The 22,190-nt window shown below is 57.4% G+C and overlaps 1 protein-coding gene across 1 annotated transcript; it reads left to right on the forward strand.

Moving 5' to 3' along the window:
• Positions 1 to 1,041: 1,041 nt before the first annotated feature.
• CHSY1 (chondroitin sulfate synthase 1) lies at positions 1,042 to 22,075 on the forward strand. Its single transcript, XM_049782671.1, has 3 exons — positions 1,042 to 1,280; positions 9,693 to 10,188; positions 20,226 to 22,075. The coding sequence occupies exons 1-3, from the start codon at positions 1,042 to 1,044 to the stop codon at positions 21,837 to 21,839; spliced, it is 2,349 nt and encodes a 782-aa protein (XP_049638628.1). The 3' UTR covers positions 21,840 to 22,075.
• Positions 22,076 to 22,190: the final 115 nt, after the last annotated feature.

The raw sequence follows: 22,190 nt of genomic DNA on the forward strand, positions 1-22,190 counted from the left end.
CCCTGCTAGTTTCTGCTCGCTTGTTTGATTTTATTTTTGGCTTCTAAGCCACCCCCAGCAATGCTTAGAGCCGGCTGAGCTCCTGCCTGTGTGCTTAGGAATCCTGCGCCCTGGGGACAGGCCCGGTGGCCCTCCTGAGAAGTCGGGGACAAACCGGGCTTGACACCTGACCCGGAGCTCGGGACAGTTTCTGCTTGCTTGTTTATTTTTTATGTATTTATGCATTTCTTGGTTTTGGGGTCACACCCAGCAGTGCTCAGGGGTTCCTCTTGGCCCTCTGCTCAGAAAGAAATCACTCCTGGCAGGCTCAAAGGGGGGCCCTATGGGAGGCCCTATCATTCAGGGGTCCTCCAACTTTTTCAACAGGGGGCCAGTTCACTGTCCCTCAGACCATTGGAGGGTCTGACTCTAGTAAAAACCAAATTTAGGAACGAATTCTTATGCACACTGCATAGATCTTACTTTGCAATGAAGAAACAAAACAGATGCAAATGCAATACGTGGCCCGTGGGCCATAGTTTGAGGACCAATGCATGGTCCTTCTGCATGCAAGGCCAACGCCCTGCCTCGGTGCTATCTCCCCGGCCCCTTGCTTATTTTATTTATTTGTTGTTTTTGGCTTCCGAGTCACCCTCTGCAATGCTCGGCACCCCGGGTGAACGGGGTCGGGGGTGCGAGCAGGCCGGGCCTCGAACCCGCGCCCACAGCGCTCCACCCCGGGGCCAGGCCGGCAGCAGCCCCCAGCGTGGCCCCGCCCCTCGCCCCGCCCACACACACGTGACCCGCCCCCCCCCGGGCCGGCGGCCAATCGGGCGGCGCGGACGGGAGCCGCGAGGGTCCATCCGGCGCAGAACGCGCTCGCGGCCGGCCATGGCGGGCTGAGCGGAGGATGCGCGGCGGCGCGGGCGGCGGCGGGTTCGAGGCCGGGTCGGGGTCCGCGCCGGGGCGGCCGGACGTCGCGCTGGCGATGGCGGGGGGCGCTTGGCGGGCGCGCCTCAGCCCGGGCCGGGCGTGCGGGCGGGCCTAGCGCGGGTGCGAGGCATGGCGGCGCGGGGCCGGCGCGCCTGGCCGGGCGTGCTGCTGGGGCTCGTGCTGGGCTTCGTGCTGGCCTCGCGCCTCGTGCTGCCCCGCGCGGGGCCCCGGGGCTGCGCGGCGCCGGCTCGGACCCGGGCCCAGGCGCGGGGCCCCCCTCCCGCGCCGGCCCCCGACGGCGGCTTCCTCTTCGTGGGCGTCATGACGGCCCAGAAGTACCTGCGCACCCGCGCCGTGGCCGCCCACAGGTGAGGGGGCCCCCGGGGCACCCCCTTGGCGAGACCCCGCGAGACCCCAGTGCGTGCAAGGCCCCGGCCCACGCACCCCGAGCCCCAAGAAAGGGGAAGGAGGGAGGGGTCTCTGCCTGCTGCTGCAGCTGCTGCTCCTGGACCCCCCCGAGTTGTTGACATGATGGGCAGAGGTGCCCCTGGCTGCTGGGAGCAACACTTTGAGTGGTGGGGTGTTGGGTAGGTGGGTGTCGGGGTGTCTCCCGGGCCCCCCTCGGCCACAGGGGCCTGGAAACAAGCGGGCGAATCACTCTCCAGATTAACAAAGGGATTAACTCCATGCTGGCTTCTTTCTCCCCCCCCCCCCAAGTGAGAGGTGGGGTGTGGGTGCAAAAGGAGTTGGAGACCAAGCTTCGCTTCTGGGTGTGGTGGGCTCCTGCATTCACAGTCCCTCCTCACGCAGGCACAGATGCGGGTGTGGGAGTCATGGGGTCCCCTCACCCCGCTACAGTGAGTCTTCCCCTCCCTCCTGCACAGCTCAGACGTGGATTCTTAACACTTTAGCCACCCCGTCTCTCCGGGGCAGATCTACCCGGTGGCTGAAGTCTAGAGACTTCTTCTGGACCCTTGTTCTCAGGGGGGTGAGCACAGGAGAGAGAAGGTGGGGGACCTTCCGGGCAGAGTTCAGAGGGGGGTGTGTGTCTCCCCTGAAGTTCAGGGGAGCCGAGTGAGAACCCACAAAGGATAGATGGCCCCACACCCTCTTGTGGGATGGGCCCACACCAGCTGGAATCCGAAATTACTCCTGGCTCTGTGCTTGGGGATCACGCCTGAGTGGCTTGGGGGACCCTGTGGGATGCTGAGGCTCTAACGCAGGTCCTTTGTGTGCAAGGCAAACGCCCTCCCTGCCGCACTGTACCCCCAAATTGGCTCCTTTGTGACCTGAGACCTCCTTAGGGGCAGTGGAGGGTGTTTGAGGGGCCTTGTCAGCAAAGTGAGGCTGCTAAGTGGCAGAACTGGGAGGCACCTGGGTTATTTGGCTGACACATTTTCAGAAATCTGAATCCAGCAGCTTGAGTCCCAGAGGGGTCAGGATATGTGGGTGAATCTGTCGGTGGTGATGGCGTCCCAAGCCCTGGCCTTGTGGAGCTGCCTTTAGTTTCTGGGAGAAGGAGGCCAGGGCTCTCCTTGCTCTGCCCTCATTCCTCCCCCCACCCCCATCTGAATTTTGCTGCTTCCCCCATCCCCACCCCATCTGAACTTCCCATCAAGGTTCTTGTGCTGAGGTTGGCCTTGGGGCAGGAGCTTGTGCTGGGCTCGGGATGGTGTCATGCCAGAGGAGCCTGCTGGGTACCAGGCGTGGGCTCTGGGCTGATGCTGGCTCAGGTGCTCCCTGGGCACCAAAGCTACGCCTTAACCTCGGAATCACTTGGACTCCTAGTGTTTTTGGTTTTTAGCTTTTGGGTCACACCCAGGGATGCTCAGGGCTGACTCCTTCCTGGCTCTGCGCTCAGAAATCACTCCTGGCCTTGCTGGGGTGGGGTGGGGAGCACCCTTTGGGATGCCAGGGATCAAGCCAGGGTCAGCCACATGCAAGACCTCCCCACTGTGCAAAGGGCTCCGACCCTGGTCTTCCTTTGTTTGAATAAGAGGGTTTGGCTTCTGGGTGGCGGGAGAAGTTTCTGTTGCTCGAGTCAGACCCTGGACAGTCTGGGAGTGCTGCAGGCACCTTAGAGCATCAGCTGGAGGCCTCGGGTCTCCCTCTGACTAGTGCCTTCCTCTGACTCGTACCTCCCTGTCATAACAGAGCTGGCTTTGCCCACATTTTATTCCCAGATCTGAAACGGGGGGGGGGGGGGGGCTCAGGGGCAACGTCCCGTCCCTGCTGCATTCCGTGGCCACTGCCGACACTGCCTTCCCGCCCACGGCCGCAACCGTCCTCAGCTGCTCCCGCTCCCTGGGCCCCCTTCCATCCTGTGGGCAGACATAGGCATGGCCCTGCTGGGGTCCAGGCGTGGGAAAGTGTTTAAGGGGTGCAGGCACTGGGAGGGCATTGGAGAGAGAACAGTGGGAAGCGGGGTGTTTGTGTTTGCATTGGCCTCCGTGGCTTGTTGGTCAGTGTCTCTGACCCAATCAAGGCACCAGGAGGAGCTGGTGATTGAGACTCAGATATTGAGAGGGGGCTGGCTAGGCCCTGGCTTGGGAGCTTCCCAGAACATGACTAGGGAAGCTGAGGGGGAAAGAACGGGGAGGATTGGGGGGCTGTGGGGTGCAGGAAGGGCGCCATGGCAGGAGGACCTGGGCCAGCGGTAGAACTTTCTACTGGCCACATAGTCTCGGAGGGCAGCCTGGAACCGGCCCCCCCATAGATATGGTTTTGGGGGTGGGAGGAAGCACAGACTCTGGGCGCAGGACCCATTGTCCCAGCTTCTGGGGTGTTCGTCCCACTTGTAGCCGCAGTGATGGGGTCTGACATGACCTGGAGCCTGATTCCTGGAGTGCTGAACTGCCCTGGCAGGGCCCCCCCTTTGGAAACATACACACACACTCAGCACCCCGCTTCTTTTGGTGGCTACATCTGGCCACGCTCCAGGATGCCAGGGATCAAACCTGGGTCGCCTGCATGTCCCTGCTTGGTTTTTATCCCCTCACCCCCTGCTCTTGGTTCTGCCATTTGAGACCCAGACGTTGAGATCCTGATCTAAGTCCAGTTTTTTTTTTTTTGTTCTGATGTTAGGGTTCCCCCTCCCCATCCAAACCGTCTTACCTCACCCTACAAGCAGCACCTTGTCCCCCCACCTGCTAAGTTTCCCCTTCTCCTGTGGCATCCCCTGTGCTTCCTGAAGTCTTGCCGCTGGTCTTTCTGTTCTCCTGCCAGCCCCTCCTGTTGAAGTTATCAGAGGTTGAATAATATTTTAATATCCGGTACACAAGTTCCCCTTTTGTCTCAACGAGGCACAAGTGGCTCTTCTGTCTCCGAGGCTTCTTGGCGACACTTCCTGCTTTATGCCTGGAGAATTTGGATGTGGTTTAGTTTCTTTCTTTCTTTCTTTTTTTTTTCCCCCAAAGTCATCGCTTTGATAAAAAGAAAAAGCATTTTCGGGCCACCGCGCTCTGCCCAGATATCCGAGCGGAAACAGCACCTTTTCTTTGCCTTCCACTGGGGACGGAGAGGGGGGCTTTGTTCTCTAGTTTCCCAGAAGAAAGTCGTGATTTTCACTCTTTGCCCGCGGGCACTGTTATAGGCTGGCTTGGGACTGCTAGGAAGTTCGGGATGTGGGCTGGAGAAACAGAAATGTCAGCAGGCGTCTGACCTGGGTAGCGCCAGGTCCAGCTTCATCGGGGCCCTGGGAGGCCTTCCGTGTTACCCGCTTGGTCCCCTGCATGCCTGGAACCAGCTATAAAGTAGTGCTGGCTTTCTCAGAGGAGGCCAAGTGGCCTGGCATCATCCTCAGGGGTGCTCCTGTCTCAGCGGCTCACCAGGGTCTGGAACCCCCTGGCCACCAGTTGCTAGGGCCCGGATCTGCAGGTTTGGCTTCTGCTGTGCTTCTGCCCTTCCTCAGGCTGGGAGGATGGGCTGGAGGGGAGCGGTCTGGAGCACTGCCCACTGGGGCCCCCTAACAGAAAACAAACAAGAAAAGAAGCAGCCCAGGAGCTGCTCAGGCCTGGAGGACATTGTCATAGTTGAGCCTGGAGGGCCGTTTCCTGGGCCTTATCAGTGGAGAGGAGGCTCTGGAGATGGAGGGGCGTGATAAGGCAGGTTGGAGCTGGGTGCCAGCCAGCAGGCTGCCAGCCATGGCCTCAGGCAGAGCAACCTGGCACCTGTGTGGGGCCAGAAGGCTCCCTGGGAGAGACTGGCTGCTCTGCAGTTTTCCCTTGTGGCTGGGCTGCAGCTCCTACCCCAAGAGCACTGCTTCAGGCCTCCCCTTTCTGGGCAGTTCAGGAGATTCAGGAGGCTGCACCCTGTTGTCTGCCTTGATTAGCCCCCTTAATTCCTTGGAGTGGCCATGTCTAGCTGTAAACCAGACCTACCAGATCACTCCTGTAGGGTCAGGGGATCCTATGGGATGCCGAGGATCAAACCCGGTCAGTCACGTGCAAGGCAAATGCCCTCCCCGCTATACTGTTGCTCTGGGCCCCGTCAAGTAAATATATTTATGATTTTCTAAACTCTTTTTGGCTTTTGGGCCGCACCTAGCCCTATTCCTGGCTCTAGAGCAATCAGGGATCACTCTTGGCAGGGCTTATGGGACCATCTGAGGTACCAGGAATCAAACCCGGGTCAGCATGGGCAAGGCAGACGCCCCTATGGGACTGTCGCTCAGACTATCTTGGGATGCTTTTTTTTTTGGGGGGGGGGGCCACACCCAACAGTGCTCAGGGTTTACTCCTGGCTGTCTGCTCAGAAATAGCTCCTGGCAGGCACGGGAGACCATATGGGACACCGGGATTCGAACCAACCAGCTTTGGTCCTGGATCAGCTGCTTGCAAGCCCCTTGGGATGCTTTTTAGCTGACAGTGGCCCTCTCTCTGGGTCAAGATTTTTCTCTTGGGGCCTGGAGAAATAGCACAGCTGTAAGGCATTTGCCTTGCACATGGTCGACCTGAGACAGACTGGTTCAATTCCTGGCATCCCATATGGTCTCCAAGCTTGCAGGAGCGATTTCTGAGCACAGAGCCAGGAGGAACCCCTGAGCATCGTTGGGTGTGGCCCAAAAACCAATTAATCAATGAATAAACCTTTAAAAAAAATATTTTTCTCTCGGACCAGGAGGTCACAAGCAGTTTACTCCACACTTGCTCAGCACAGCTGAGCCCGTGTTGGAACTCTGGCACCACAGGATCCCCCAGTTATGTGGGGGACAGGGGCTCAGATAATCCCCAGCCTCTTGGAAATTTTTCTGACAGCGACCCCAGCTGCCTGCCGCATCCACTCCTGAGCCCAGGAATCTTGGGTCCTGGGTGCTGCTGCTGGCCTCTGAGCGGGGTTGGGAGCCCCATGTCTCCTCACCTCAGCAAGAGTTCAGTGCCCTGGCACTTCATTAGGTGGATGCACAGAGATTGGGGCCAGCTCCCAGGCAGGCTTGCCAGAGCAGGTACCTGTTCCCACTGCATGGAAACTAGAAGGGATATCCTTGAGCCCTTCTTTCCCCCACTCTCCCCGGCAACCTCTGGAGACTTTGCCAAAGCAAAGTTTGGAGATCTGGTTTGGAGATCTAGACGCATCTGTCGCTGTGTGTGTGAGAGACAGAGAAGAGACAGCCATGTGCTAACTCAATTTTATTGCTTTACTCCCTGGGATGCTTAGGGAATTGCCATGGTGGGGGTAGAACTGGGGGTGGCTCCATGCCTAAGCCCCCCTCCCCTGTACTCTCCCTGTTCCCCATTCAAGTCTTTGCTCAGCAGGCTCCAAATGCCCCCTGTCGGCCTTGAGTGACCCGGACCCACTGTCCCTGTGCAGAGGATGGGGTTTAAGTGAGGGTGTCAGGATATAGGGAAGTAAGGGTGTGAGGTTGTAGGCGTGTCAAAGTGTCAGGGTGGATGTGAGGGTGTCAGGTGCAGGGCAGCAAGTTCTAACACATACACACACGCGCACACTTTGCTCTCAAACCTGAGGCCCAAGAGCACAGGCCGTTCTGTGTCCTACCCTGAGACCTGCCCTGCAAGGTGTCTAGTGACTTCGATTGTTGGCTGAGTTCTGGCACCTCTGCCCTCGGGCTGTTGCTTTGTGGTCTGGTCTGGCCCTGGTTCCTCTGTTTTGGCATTTCAGTAGCCTCTGGGCTTGTCTGTTTGAACTTCTTGGAAGGTTCTCTGTGTTACTCATTTATGAGCTCAGAAGCGATTTGGAAGACTTGAAAGTCAAGACGGGGAGGGTCCTTTTTTAATTTCTTCTGTGTCTTTTGGTTTTTTAACTCTCTTGGAACAACTTCAAAAGCAAACAGCTGGGGCCAGAGAGGTTGGCGCTAGAGGTAAGGTGTCTGCCTTGCAAGCGCTAGCGTAGGACGGACGGAGGTTTGATCCCTGGTGTCCCATATGGTCCCCCCAAGCCAGGAGTGATTTCTGAGCGCATAGCCAGGAGTAACCCCTGAGCGTCAAACAGGTGTGGCCCAAAAACAAAACAAAACAAAAGGCAAACATCTTTTGCATTCAGACTCTGATCCAGAAATACCGTAAAGGATATTACCTGAATTTGATCCCTCGGTCACCTGATGAGTTGTGAGGGTGTTGGTGCATAGCTTGACGGGGGTCTGTGCCCCCCACCCCCAAGCAGAGCTGGTGTAGGCATTGCTCCAGGAGAACTGGGGACTAGTGGGTCACCCTGTCACACTCAACGCACAGATCACACATACACACCTGAAAAGGCTTGCCTCTCAGTATCACAAATGGGGGACCCTTACCCTCCAGGTATCACCCACCCAGCAGGGTTTGTTAGGCGTCAACAGTTAGTTTTGGAGTTTGAGTTCCATGGGGTTTTTTTTTGATTGTTTGTTTTTGGGACCACACCTGTGGGACTGGGGTCCGAACCAGTGGGCTTCCCTTTTTTGTGGGTCTGGTTTCTTGGTCTTTATTTTATTATCCTGGATCCAGCAGTGCAAGGTGTACACCCAGAGCCTCTGCTTGAAGGCATGTGCTTGCTTTCTTCCAGCCCTGCAGACGGACTCCCAGCTCTAGATCCTTTTCCACCTACTGTACCCCCGCCTCACGTTCTGTGCACCCACTTTATTAAGGATCCATTTGGGGGATCTCTCTCTCTGCAGGGGGCATGTGGCATCTATTCCCGGTAGTGCTCAGGGTTACTTCTGACTACACTCAGGGGGATTACCCTGGCAGACTAGGTGGCCATATGGGGTGCCAGGGATTACACCTCGGCCCCCTGTGTGCAAAGCAAGTGCCCTTCCTACTGTCCTGTCTCAGGCCCCTTTTCCTTTTGGGCGTGTGAAGGATGCTGCATCTCTGGACTATGCTTGGACTTGATGGGAAAACTCAGTGTGTTTGACCCTGAGGGGGAATCCTGGTGGACAGAAAGTCTGTCCCTTCTTTCTGTCTGCTGAAATGAGATACTGGGACTCCAACCCAGGTCCGTCCTGAGTTTGCAGCGTGCAAGGCAGGCACCCTACCACTGTGTTGTCACTCCGGCCCCTCTGTTGAGAGGACTTTGAAGTTATTTCATCTTATATTTGGATGGGGGGATATAAGGTAATACCCAGCTATCAACCCCAAAGCAAAGTATCCCCCCAACTTCCTTTTTTCCTAACCTTTTTGAGATAGAAAAGTCCACTGGATAGCTGCTTTTGTACCTGACTTGACTTTTCCCCCACCTTGGATTGGGTGTTGGTTGGAATAAAGACAGGATCTATCCTGGCTTTGGGCTAGGGAGAGAAAGCACTTGGCACAGGCAGCACACGGCAGAGAGAGCCCATGTCGCAAAGAGCAGGCTGACTCCGGCTAATCTTGTCCTCACTGCCTGGTGTATTGTTTCTCCGCTGCTCCCCTGTTTCCTCAGACCCGTCCGCCTAAGGGGTTAGGAACAGCCTGCGTGTGGGGCAGGCTCACCCGTGGATATATTTTTATTTTGCGGCTGTGTGTGTCAAAGCCAGTAATGGCCCCCCTTTTAAGTAGCTTGGAAGGAAACAATGTTAAGCCAGAGTGAGGTGACAGTGGAGTGTTTGTTTGTGGTGGTTCTAGAAATGTGGGGGTCCTGCCTGTGGTTGCCTGTGTGGACTTATATTTGAGCAAGTGGGAATTTCCTACGTTTTCTGTCCGTTGCATCAGGGACCAACTGGTGGACTTAGAGACCCTTTCCTCAGAGAGACGGACTGGTGGATTTCCCATTACACTATGGGGGACTGGTGGCTGTCGTGTCTGTTATATTAGGGATCCAACAAATGGATTTCCTGTCTGTCACATTGGGGAGGACTTTTTGGATGTCACGTCTGTCACCTCATCAGGGACAAATGGTGGACTTCCTGTCCTTGCATTACAGTCCAAGCAGACTTGAGCAGTCTGAGCCATGAACTTTTTAGACCCTGCTTTGGGTGGCTGCCTGGCTCCATCAGGAAGTTTGGGCCAGACACAGAGGTCACACCTCCCTCCGGGGCTTCCTCAAGAGTCCATGGGTTCTAAGGTCATCCCTGCTTGAGGATTTGGGCCTTGCTAAGGACAGGGAGTGGGTGGGGTGGTAGAGACAGTGCCAGTTCAGGTGCTCATACCTGGCAGCGCTCGGGGAGGACCCTGGAGGTCCCTTGAATGCCCATCTTTTTGCCTGGGTTTCATGGAAGTGAGTTCATACTTGGTTTGTAAGCTGTGTGCTCTGCTGCCTCGTGGATGCGAAGACGCCCCTGCAGGCAGGCAGGCAGGCAAGCAGGCGGGAGTCTTTTTTTTGCCACTTGAACCACACTGTTTGCAAACAGGGTGTCTTTCCCTCCCTTCCAGGACCTGGTCCAAGACCATCCCGGGGCGCGTGGAATTCTTCTCCAGTGAGGGCTCTGACATGTCGCTGCCGGTCCCCGTGGTGGCACTGCGGGGCGTGGACGACGCGTACCCGCCGCAGAAGAAATCCTTCCTGATGCTTCGGTACATGTACGACCACTACCTGGACCACTTCGAGTGGTTCATGCGGGCCGACGACGACATCTACATCAAGGGCGAGCGGCTGGAGGCCTTCCTGCGGAGCCTCAACAGCAGCGAGCCGCTCTTCCTGGGCCAGACGGGCCTGGGCACCACTGAGGAGATGGGCAAGCTGGCCCTGGAGCCCGGCGAGAACTTCTGCATGGGCGGCCCCGGCGTGATCCTGAGCCGGGAGGTGCTGCGGAGAGTGGCGCCCCACATCGCCCGCTGCCTGCGTGAGATGCACACGACCCACGAGGACGTGGAGGTGGGCCGCTGCGTGCGCAGGTTCGCCGGCGTGCAGTGCGTCTGGTCCTACGAGGTACTTCGCCCCTTCCTGAAAGAGACACGCGTGTCTGGGTGTCTCCATGTGTGTTTGTGTGTTCGTCCATGTGTCTGAGTGTCCATCCATCCTTGTATCTGTGTGTCTGTATGTCCATCTGTCTGTGTGTCTGCTTCCCCATTCCTGCTGACCCTCTCTCATGGGGCCCTTCTGTGCCTGGAGGAGAAGCTGATGTGCGACTGTTGCTTTTGCCAGTGTCTTGAGGTAGAACGTTTTGGGGGGGCTGTGGGTGGTCATCTCCCTTGTGCACAGCCTCTTGCTCTCTCTTTTTTTTCTCTTTCTCCCTCCCTCTTTTTCTCCCCTCCCTCTCCCCCCCCACCTCGACTGTTTGTCTTGGCACTCCTCACTGCCCGGGTTGCAGTGCGCTTACTCAGTGGAAACTGGAAACTGTGGCCTGGGCTGAGATCATTCGTGACCGTGGCTGCCCCCTTGGCCCCGAAAAGATGCGCCCACTCGTGTTGGCATTGGAAGCCTGGGTTCTCGGGTGGGGGGATCATCTCAGGGCACCTACATTTCCGTCCCCCTTGTGCCATCTCTCCCCGGCTGTGATATGGGTGCCGGACTCCTCTGCTGTGCTCAGGAAGTCGGAAAGCATAGCTGTAGCCCTGTGCCCCTTGCTCACTGGCTTCACAGTAGGGGGCTTTTGTGTGGTTTCAGAAGGCTCTCTGGAGAGTTTGGGGGTGCTCTAGTCCCCCCAGGGCAGGGAAGCTGCTGGCCTCCTTGGCAGGCAGTTGTTGGGAGGGAGGCCCCTATCCCAGAACTGGCTGGAGAAGTTTCCAGACTGCCCTTTACAGTGACAGCACTATGCAGAGCTTGGGGGAGGACGGACCTCCAGGATGGGGCGGTCACTGGGGTCTCTGCTGTTTCTCTCAGGGATCCCTCCCAGCTGGGCTTTGGGGATAGAAATTGAACCCGTAGGGAACAAGTGCCCTCCCTGCTGTGCTCTCCCCAGCTTCATCCCCAGCACCCCTCACCCTCTCCACACTTTACAGGCTTCAAACTCCAGTTCTGAGCATGACGCTTTTCCTCCTGTTACTGGGGTTTTGACCTCTAAGTGTGTTATTTTTATCAAGTCGACTGACTTCCGGTGTTGTCTCATGTGTCCTTCTTGCCTTGTGCTAGCTAGTTTTTTTTTTTTTTTTTTTTTTTGGTTTTTGGGCCACACCCGGCATTGTTCAGGGTTTACTCCTGGCTGTCTGCTCAGAAATAGCTCCTGGCAGGCACAGGGGACCATATGGGATGCCGGGATTCAAACCAACCACCTTTGGTCCTGGATCGGCTGCTTGCAAGGCAAACACCGCTGTGCTATCTCTCCAGGCCCCTGCTAGCTAGTTTAAAAAAAAACACGCTAGGTTCTTTGCGTACAGGAAGGAATGCATACTTTGGGGACCTAACTCCCAGCCCTTCATAGTCTCCCCCATACCCCGAGCCCTGCCGACCATGGCCCCCAAGTTTTTTTCTTCCTTGGAAAAACAAGACTTTCCCCCTGTATTTTAATATTCTTGGTGGTCTGGCCGTGTGAGCCTAAAATGGAGCTGCTCTTCCAAGTCCTGTGCACAGCCTTTGAGGGGACCCGCAGTCTTCTTATTTTGCTCCTGTAAAGCCCTTAAGCGTTTGCATTGAGTCCACTTTGACTCAATGCCGGATTAATCTCGCAAGTGGGCAAGACGATCTTATCTGATTTCCTGTAAATGGAGTTTCAGGTTATAGCTTCCTTCCCGTTATGAGCATTCACTGAGGTGGAGCTCCAGGTGAAAGACAATTAGACGAAGGCAAAGTCTTTTAAAGGGACTTACTTACTTGGTGCATTTATAAACCTAGGGATGACTTTTCCTCCTTTCTTACCAGTAGAAATGATGCCTCGGATTGTGCTAATAATCCGTGACTCATCAGAATGCAGCTGTTAAAATAAAAACCCAGGGACCTAAGCCAAGCACATTGTGACCTTGCACACAGCTGACCCGGGTTCGATTCCCTCACCTCCCCCCTGCATCCCACAAGGTACCCCCAGCACAACCAGGAGTGATACCTGAGTGAGTGAGAGCCAGAAGTGAGCCCTGAGCACTGCCGAGTTTGACTTCAAAACAAAAGAAACGAGCTGGAGTGGTTGCGCATCTGACCTAGAACGGGCCTCGGTTCGATCCCTCGGCATCCTGGTTCACTCCCCCAGCGTCCCATATGGTTCCCCAAGTCAGGAGCGATTTCTGAGCGCAGAGCCAGGAGGAACCCCCTGAGTGTCACTGAGTGTGGCCCAAAAAACAAACAAAAGAAAGAAAAAAACAAACAAAACACGGGGAAAATGCAGGGTTATGACGCTGACCTTACACAACAGACCTGATCCCCTTTCATCCCTCATGTAGCATAGGGAACCCCGAAATACCACGAGGAGTGAGGAGTGAGTCCTGAGCACGGAGCTTACAGGGGACCCTCTGGGATGTCAGGATCAGGGCATGGTTGGCCGCTGTCCCTCCACTCCAGCCCCTGATTCCCGAGAGTCCTGATTCCCGAGAGTCCAGTCGGGGTGGCGGGGGCCTATGAAGGAGTTGGGACACCCGTGGGAAGACTGGACTCTCTGTGTGCGTGAGCTGGGCCTCTCCCCCCCCAACCCCACCCCCCCCCCCGACTTACTGACTTCGAGGAATGGCCAGACAGAGCAGCCTTTGTGGGCTTTGTGGGCCCTGCTGGCGGCCCTATGGGCAGGCGGAGGGTGGGGCAGTCCGGGCTTCAACTCTGGCCCCACTTGGGGTTCCAGAGACTGTTCTGGGCAGCATGGAGCTCGCTGCTAAATTCCGGAGGCGCTCTGCCTCCTTAGGGGGTACAGATAGATATTTGGGGGGGACAAAGAATCAAGCTTGCCCTGCTGAAGGTCATGCGGGGAGGGGCGTTGAGGGGCCTTTTGAGGTGGAACCAGGCTCAGGGTCAGGCTTGAGACTTCGGGAAGACCCTGGAACTCCTGCCCACACTCCGGTCACCCCGCTGCCCTCCCGCATGCCCACATCCTGCTTTGAAGACTTTCCTTGTCACTGTTGCTTTCTTGTCGATCATTCTGGACTTTTGAGTTTGGGGTGGCCCAAGGCATGACACACACCCACACCCTTGTTGCTGTTCTGGCTGGCTGGCGAACCTCGAACCTCGGGGCCTCCTTGGCCCTCTCAGCCCCTGAGGGATGGGAGTTGCCTGGTCAGTGCCCTGCAGCTGGGACGGGCAGGGTGGGGGTATCAGTGACATTTAGGGGTGCCAGGGTCTCCTTGTGAGAAGGGGTGCAGCAGCTCATGTCAAGGAACTTCCCTGTGCCCAGTGGGGGTGGGAGACTGCATGGACCGGGCTGGGTGGTGGTGGCCCTTTAGGCCCTAGAAACGCTGGGACATTCTGGGAGCAGAGGACCCGGTACCTTTCTAAGCCACTCCGCTGAAACGTGGCATGTCTGTTAGGGTTCGAAGCAGGGGCAGCGATTTCTCTGCTGACCTCACACTTGGCCAACCCCAATTTGATCCCTGGTGCATTGCCAGGGATTGTGCTGGGGTTTGGGGTCATAACCCACAGCTTAAGAATGCGGGTGCCAGAGCAACGGTTCCTGAGGCAGGGGGCAGGGATGCAGGCTTGGCCCATAGGCCTCGTTCTCTGCATTTCTTCCAGGGCCTTCTGGGTGTTGGGAGTGATGCGCCCTGGATTACCCGTTTGCTTCACCTCATGGGTCCCAGTGCAACTCGGCAGATCTGGCCTCTGAAACGACGCCCTTGTGACGGGACCCGGGGTCTCGGACCCTTCCACTCGGCTGTGGGTGTTGGGCGCATTTGCTGTGATCACTTCTTTTTTTCCTTTTTGTCTGTTTGCCTAGGGCCATACCCGGGGGTCCTCACAGCCGACTCCTGGCTCTGCTCAGAAATCACTCCTAGTGGGGTTCAAGGGAACCATCCCTGTAGGGTGTCAGGGATCAAACCGTGTCTGTCATGCGCAAGGCAAACCCTTCCTGCTGTACTATCGCTCTGGCCCCCACGGCCTCACTCTTCATAACCCCCCAGATGGTGACACCTCTGCCCTGGTGCTGCTCTTCCCTCCACCCCTCTCGGCCTGCTCCTCTCCCTTCCTATCTGTCCTGAGGCTGGGCAGGCTCCTGCATGAGGTGAGCTGTGAGTGATGGAAAAGCCTGGTGGGTGGGTGGGCGCCTTGGGCACGGGAGGGGGTGTGTGTGCCAGCAGGCCTGGACGCGTCCTTGGGGTTCATCTCCACCCTCCTCCTGGGTGCAGTCACAAGCCCAGGCATCTGCTCTGCCTGTGTGGGGCTTCAGGGTACGGCACCCCGGTCCTGGGGATTTGCAGACTTGGGAATTCGTGGCCAATTGTTGTCTGAGATGAGGACAGGCCAGACCTTATGATGTTACCTGTGGGGGACTCCCTCCCCCCCCCCCCCCAGGCTCAGCAGAGGGACCTGAAGCCCTTTACTTGACTCTTCGTTTTGTCACACCCCATGACACTCAGGGGTTACTTCTGGCTATGTGCTCAGAAATAAATCCTGACTTGGGGGACCATATGGAATGGCGGGAGATCGAACCGTGATTGTCTTAGGTAAGCAGCATGCAAGGCAAATGCCCTACCACTGCGCCATCACTCCGAACTCCCCTTACCGAACTCTTGTCACCCACTCACACACACACCAGCATCCTCTTCTGGAAAGTTCCATTTTCTTGCCCCTTCCCTCCTTTGTGTTGACTTCTGACAAATGGATCTATACTGTCAGGTTATCTGGTGGCAGTGCCCCCTAAGGTGCATTACCACAACTCCCTAAGCAGGGAATCCTTTAACTATGATCCCTTGAGGTCCTTCCTCCCCCTGTGTTCAGGAACAAGCACCAGGTCTCGGAGCATTTGTAGTGCTCCCAAGAGTCTGCACGTTGGGTGCTCCAGGACCAGGCAGAGCTGTTGGAGGGTGGTGGGGGAGGGTGGCAGGTGGGGGTGGGAGCCTGTGACAGTGGGTGGGGGTGGAGTCCCTAGTCGCTGTGTGTGTGAGGTTGGGGCCCGTTGGTTCTGGGTAAATTGCTGGGTCTAGGGAACAAGTGGACGCCAGGCCCGCCCCGCCAGCCCCCCACAAGTGGAAAAGATGAATTAGAGCCATAAATGGAAACAGGGTTTGTCCTGGGAAACTCAGAGGCTATAATGAGGCATTACCACGGACGGGATGGCTTTAAAAAAGAAAATCCAACGAGGAACAAGGACCTCAGAGTGTCAGGAATTACCCTTCTCCTGCCAGGAAGGAAGAGGATGCTGCTTTATTCAGCTTTATTCTGCTCGTGATGTAGCTGTTTTGGGGGCATTTAGTGGCTCAACACCAGGGGGACCTCTCCTCCTCAACCAGTGCCCCCAGTTCCCCACCCACTCACCCCCAAGCCTGGCCCCTTAGCAGGCACAAACTCACTTCATAATGTTTGTTACAACACAAAAAAGTGGAATTGTCAAAAGAGAGAGAGAGAGAGAGAGAGAGAGAGAGAGAGAAAGAAGGAAGGAAGGAAGGAAGGAAGGAAAGAGAGAGAGAGAGACAAAGAGAGAGACAGAGAGAGAGAGACAGAGAGAGAGAGACAGAGAGAGAGAGAGAGAGAGAGAGAGAGAGAGAGAGAATTGATGAGTAAAGGCCAGTGTTTGTTCCCGGAGTCATAGTCTGAGGGTTTTCTGGCTCAGTGGTCCTGGTGGAACCTTCTGGGTCACTTTGCTAACAGTGGGACCTTTGGAGGCATCACGATTCCACATATGCGGCCACACGCTTCCTCTAGGATCCACGGAGCTGGATTTACTTGGTGGCTGGGCAGCTCAGTGAAGTGAGGGCTTAAGAGCGGGGCTGTTTCTCTGTCAATGGCTGTTGCGGAAAGTCTTGTGGGAAGAGCTGTGGCAGAGCACCTGCCCTGGGTGCACGGGTCCCCGGTTTGACTCCCAGCTGTAGCCACAGAAAGCAGCCCAGGCTGCCTGTCCTCCCGGCCTTGTTGGGGAACTGGCCACCACTGACACTTTCTGTCCCTCTTGGAGGGTTTACATTTGTGTTCTTTGGGGGCCATACTCGGCAGTGCTCGGGGCTCCCAGGGATTGTGCTTCTTTGAGGATTTGGGGGTGCTGGGGAACGCCTCGCACCCTCCCTGCTTTCCTGTGTCTGTCCCTGGACTTTTTGACTTCAAAGGATTGCTCCTTCCTTCCTTCCTTCCTTCCTTCCTTCCTTCCTTCCTTCCTTCCTTCCTTCCTTCCTTCCTTCCTTCCTTCCTTCCTTCCTTCCTTCCTTCCTTCCTTCCTTCCTTCCTTCCTTCCACAATGTCACAATACTGACATTGTGTCCTCGTGTCCTGATTCCTTCTCTTCCCCTCACACCCTGGTCCCTGTTTTCCTTAAGTGTTTTACTAATTGAAAGATCGTTCCATTCCATGTCCTGCAGGAAACGCTGGTGGAGGGACCTTGATTCTCTGCTGTGGGCCTGGCTCCCGTGACCTGGCTCCTTGGGAGGCTCATGCTGGTGGGGTGGTGGTGGGTTTTGTTTTTTAGTGTGGAGGGTCAGTACCTGGCAGTGCACAGGGGACTCGGTGGGCCTGAGTCATCTCTCTGATCCCAAATTTCTTCTCTTTTCTTTTTTAATGTGAGAATGTATTTTGTGTGTATTTTGGAACACCCCCCATGGTGCTCTGGGCTTTATACCTGGCCCTCCTTGGGGGTACCCTGTACAGTGCTGGGGATCGAACCCAGGGCCATGTGCAAGGCAAAGCCTTCCCTACTGTACTCTCTGGCCCCTTAAAATTCTTTTTTTTTTTTTTTTTTGCCACACCCAGCAGTGCTCAGGGGCTTACTCTTTTTTTTTTTTTTTTTTTTGGTTTTGCCACACCCGGCAGCGCTCAGGGGTTACTCCTGGCTGTCTGCTCAGAAATAGCTCCTGGCAGGCACGGAGGACCCTATGGGACACCGGAATTCGAACCAACCTCCTTGGGTCCTGGATCGGCTGTTTGCAAGGCAAACGCCGCTGTGCTATCTCTTCGGGCCCAGGGGCTTACTCTTGACTCTGCTCAGAAATCACTACTGGCGAGCTCGGGTGACTGTATGGGGATGTCGGGGATCGATCAGGTAGGCTGCATGCAAGGCAGGCATCCTCCCTGCTGTACTCTTGCTCTGGCCCCTCAAACCTTTTAAAGAAACAGAAATAGGGCGCATCGGGAAGCAAGCTGGTGAAGCAGCTGTGAGTGTGATGCTTTTGGGCCACCACCAGACACCAGACTTGGGCTTGTGTGGTTCCCCCTACCCCCACCCCCTGGCTGGTCATGGGCCAGTCACTCCTCTAGCCAGACTCCTGTGAGGCGGTCTCCGCACCTTCTATTTTGGGCGCTGCTGTGTCTGTTTTTAGTTGGTGAAACTGCCTCTTAGCTCCGAACTGAAGTCCCTCAGACTTCTGGCCTGGCTGGGCCTGGCTGCAGGGGCTAGGGTGCTACGGGGGGGGGGGGGGTGGTGTCACTGCCAATCTTGGCTGAATGGGAGCTGGGCATGCTCTGGCCTCAGAGAGGGTCAGGCCTAACTCTGGCACTTGGTGTGGAACTGGTTTCTGGCACGTGGCCCTCCCTCCCCCAGTGTGTTGGTTTTCCCCAAGAGGGTTGTACCCAAGGGTGGCATGAGGGCTGGAGTCTGCAATGCTGTGGGCCACCCCAGGACTGAGCCACGGGGTTGGCCAACAGGACCCGTGTGAAAACTCAGCACCCATGAACCTGTGAACACTGGGCTCGCTGGCACCTGGATCACGGTGTCTGTGGCTTCCTGAACTCACAGGCACAGTTGCTGTGGATGCACGGGCTGGGCTAGCTGTGGCCTGGGCCTCTTGGGGAACCTGGTGCCCAGGCTCGGCCTCCTGTCTTCCCATTCTTCTGGGAGGGGGTGTCACACCTGGCTGGTCACACACAGCCAGGTCACAGTCTGCTGTTCCCCACGGGCTGGTGTCGTCTCAGTCGGGAACTGACAGGCCCAAAGATAGGCATTGGGTGACGCCTTCAGCGGGGCCTTTGAGGGGCCACTCCTGGCAGACTCAGGGGACTTCATGTGGATCGAACCTGGGTTGGCCACATGCAAGGCCAGCAGCGTCCTCCCCACTGCACTCTCTTCCTGCCCTTTTGGTTAATTTTGTTTTGTTTTGGGGGCCATACCAGGAGGTGCTCAGGGGTTACTCCTGGCTCTGCACTGAGGAATCACTCTTGGCAGTGCTTGGGGGACCATCCGGATTGCCGGAGATTGAGTCTGACTCAGCTGCGTGCAAGGCAAACACCCTCCCTGCTGTACCCTCACTCCAGCCCCTCGGTTGATTTTTGAGGCTGAAAAGCTCTAGGTCCTTGGAACTCAGCAGCAAGTGGCTTGTGGGGACGAAGCTATTCCGTGATCACTGGTCTGTGGCTTGGGCATCTCGAGTCACCTCCACTCCCCCCCACCCCCGACAGTCACCATAGGGAACTGGTATGTTTCTGTTCTTTGGGGGTTCAGAGACTCAAGGGGAACTCACTTCCTACCCTATACCCAGGGTCTTAACTTTGCACTTGCCCCCAGGGAGTCGGAAGTGTCTTGGTCAAAGGGAGTTGGCAGAAGGGTCCCAGACTGCGACTGCCCCTTCAGTTCCCTTGGTCCCAGTCAGCCCAGGGATGGCCCCACCTTCTCCTGACAGGGAGCCGAGTCTGGGGTGTTGCCCTATGGTACAGGTCCACTTGTGAGTCTCAGGACCAAACAAAGCCAGGAAGAACCCTGAGTCCTGGGTGCTCACGTGTATTGGACCATGGCTCGGTCAGGAGTCTGTGCGGCCCCTAGGAATGGGATTTTCAGGGTTCTCCCCTGGCATGTTGAGAACTAGGGAGACCCTGTGTGCTGTGAGTGGGGAGTCACAGCCAATGTGTGCTGGCCCTCCCCCCAAGGTATTACTGTCACACGGCATTCACTCTTTTCACTCATTGGTCATTGTCCAAGAGACTGGGGATAGCTGAGAGGCTCAAGGATCTGCGTGTGTGCTGGTCTCGGCAACCAGGACCCCAGCCCTGCCACTTGGCATCCGTTCTTCTTGCTGCCCTGTCCTTCTCAGTTCTGTGACAGGCAAAAGTCTGCCTGTGTCCTGCCTCTGCGTGTCACATGCCCGCATCAGAGTCTGCTTGGGGCTTCACCCACGTCTTCACTGCAAGCCTGAGTCTTCCCGTGCAGCTGTCCATGTCCCCGCATCGTCTGTCCCTCTGTGCCTTCGCTTTCTCCCTTTGAATCCTACCCACCAGGATTAGACCTGGACCTTCCATGTGCAGAGCTGTGCCACCTTGAGCCACCACCTCCTTCCCTCCCGGCCCCTCTTTCTGCTCCTGGGCTATGGGAAGTTGGCTTGTCTGTGTCCGGTCACTGCCTCCGTGCCGACAGATTTTGATTTATCGGTTCGTGTTGGGAAGGGGGAGCCAACACGGAGGCAAGAATTTCCTGATTTGTGTTTTGACTTTTGGGACACGCACCCGGCGGTGCTCAATGTAGACTCCCGGCTCTGCACTCTGGGGTGCTTGGCATCAATCCTGACCAAGTCTGCCATGAGCAAGGCAAGAGCCCTGCCCCTTGCTGTCCTCCAATCTCATTTCTTACTTCTTTGGTCTATTCACCCGCAGTGCTGTTGGGATACGGGTGGGATCCCAGCCAGGTGGCACTTGACCCATTTCTGCTTGGGGTACCTCTTGGGTTTTTTGTTTGTTTGTTTGTTTATTGGGTGTTTGGGGGCCACATCCATTGATGCTCTGGGGTTATTCCTGGCTCTGCATTCAGAAATCACTCCTGGCTCGGGGGACCATAGGGGACGCCGGGGGATGGAACTGCGGTCCATTCTAGGTCAGCCGCATGCAAGGCAAATGCCCTAGTGCTGTCCCACTGCTCTGGCTCCAATGGCATGTATCTTGGCTTCTGCCATGTCAGCACCCCATGGGTCCCTCAGGCCGCTTGGGGGGTGTCTTTGGCTGTCGGCTTGCCCACCGCCCTCACCTGCTCCCTCGGCTTGCCCCCACAGATGCAGCAGTTGTTCTATGAGAACTACGAGCAGAACAAAAAAGGCTACATCCGGGACCTGCACAGCAGCAAGATCCACCGGGCCATCACGCTGCACCCCAACAAGAGCCCCCCGCACCAGTACCTCCTGCACAGCTACCTGCTCAGCCGCCGCATCGCCGAGCTGCGCCACCGCACGCTGCAGCTGCACCGCGAGCTGGTGCTCATGGGCCGCTACGGGGGCACCGCGGTGGCCCGTGAGGACCTGCAGCTGGGCCTGCCGCCCTCCTTCATGCGCTTCCAGCCGCGCCGGCACGATGAGGTGCTGGACTGGGACTTCCTGACGGCCAAGCACCTGTACTCGGCCGCCGACGGGCAGCCTCCGCGCCGGGGCCTGGACGCGGCACAGCGGGCAGCGCTGGACGACGTGGTGCAGCAGGTCATGGAGCTCATCAACGCTAACGCCAAGGCCCGCGGCCGTGTCATCGACTTCAAGGAGATCCAGTATGGCTACCGGCGCGTGGACCCGCTGCACGGCGCCGAGTATGTGCTTGACCTGCTGCTGCTCTACAAGAAGCACAAGGGCAAGAAGCTGGCGGTGCCCGTGCGGCGTCACGCCTACCTGCAGCAGAGCTTCAGCCGCCCCCACCTGCTGGAGCATGACCCACTGGACGCCCGGGAGCTGGCAGCCGCCATCGACCGAGACGCGGACGCCGCCGGCTCACTGGCCTTCCTGTCCGACTCCCTCAAGCGCCTGGTGCCCTTCCCACTGCCCGGTGCCCAGCCAAGCGCCCCACGGTCCCCGCCCCACAGTGGCAGCGGCAGCGATGCCACCGTTCACATCCTGGTGCCGCTGGCCGGTCGCCTCGACATGTTCACCCGCTTCCTGGCCCACGTGGAGCGCACCTGCCTGGCGCCGGGTCTCAACGTGCAGCTGGTGGTGCTGTTGTCGGGCGCCGACGCCAATCCCGATAGAGCGCGCCAGCTGGAGCTGCTGCGGGAGTCACGCCGCCGCCACCCGCATGCCCGCCTGCTGGTACTGCCCGTGGCCGGCCCCTTCTCGAGGGCCCGGGCGCTGGAGGCGGGCGCGGCACACCTGGCCAACGACTCGCTCCTCTTCTTCTGCGATGTGGACCTGGCCTTCACAGCTGGCTTCCTGCAGCGCTGCCGCGCCAACGCCGTGGCCGGCCAGCAGGCCTACTTCCCTGTCATCTTCAGCCAGTACGACCCGCGGGTGGTGTACGGGGACCATGGTGGCCGGGCCCCGGGCGACAGTCCCTTTGCCTTCACGCGCAACACAGGCTTCTGGCGCCACCATGGCTTCGGCATCGCCTGCATCTACCGGGGCGACCTGGCACGTGCGGGCGGCTTCGACGTGTCTATTCAGGGCTGGGGGCTGGAGGACGTGGACCTGTTCTCCAAGGTGGTGCGTGCCGGCCTCCGGCCCTTCCGCAGCCCTGAGGTGGGGGTGGTCCACTTGCACCACCCAGTGACCTGTGACCCGCAGCTGGAGCCACGGCAGTACCGCATGTGCCTGGGCTCCAAGGCGGCCACCTATGGCTCCACGCAGCAGCTGGCTGAGCTCTGGCTGCAGCGCCAGGGGCCTGGCGCCAATGGCTCACGGCGCTCGGCCTGACACCCCTAATTTATTTCCCAGCCATCACCTGGGAAGCAGCTCTGTCTCCGCCTCTCCTCGAGGTCTTGTCACGGGAATCCCTGGGACCTCGAACTGCTTGGGGTGATTTTATTTTCTCTTTTGTAATTGGGATATTTTTTTGTGGGGGGGATCATTGTTTTTTTACTCCTCCAAAGCATCGTCGTCTTGTTTGTTTTGAGCACTGACTTCTCACCGAGGACCAACTCCCGTTTCTTGTTTTCTCCCCTCACCCACCCTCAGTTCCCTCTCAGACTTTCCCTGTTTCCCTCTAGGGGTGAAACACAAAAAGGAACATTCCTGCCTGCCAAGTATTCTTGGGACAAGCCGGAG

Source organism: Suncus etruscus, chromosome 11, assembly GCF_024139225.1.
Source record: "Suncus etruscus isolate mSunEtr1 chromosome 11, mSunEtr1.pri.cur, whole genome shotgun sequence".
NCBI lineage: Eukaryota > Metazoa > Chordata > Mammalia > Eulipotyphla > Soricidae > Suncus > Suncus etruscus.

Excerpts from the sequence above, each read along its gene's own strand:
- CHSY1 (XM_049782671.1), top strand. The coding sequence starts at position 1,042 with ATGGCGGCGCGGGGCCGGCGCGCCTGGCCGGGCGTGCTGCTGGGGCTC. Across the intron at positions 1,281-9,692 it reads CGCGCCGTGGCCGCCCACAG|GACCTGGTCCAAGACCATCC; the intron begins GTGAGGGGGCCC and ends CCTCCCTTCCAG. Across the intron at positions 10,189-20,225 it reads AGTGCGTCTGGTCCTACGAG|ATGCAGCAGTTGTTCTATGA; the intron begins GTACTTCGCCCC and ends TTGCCCCCACAG.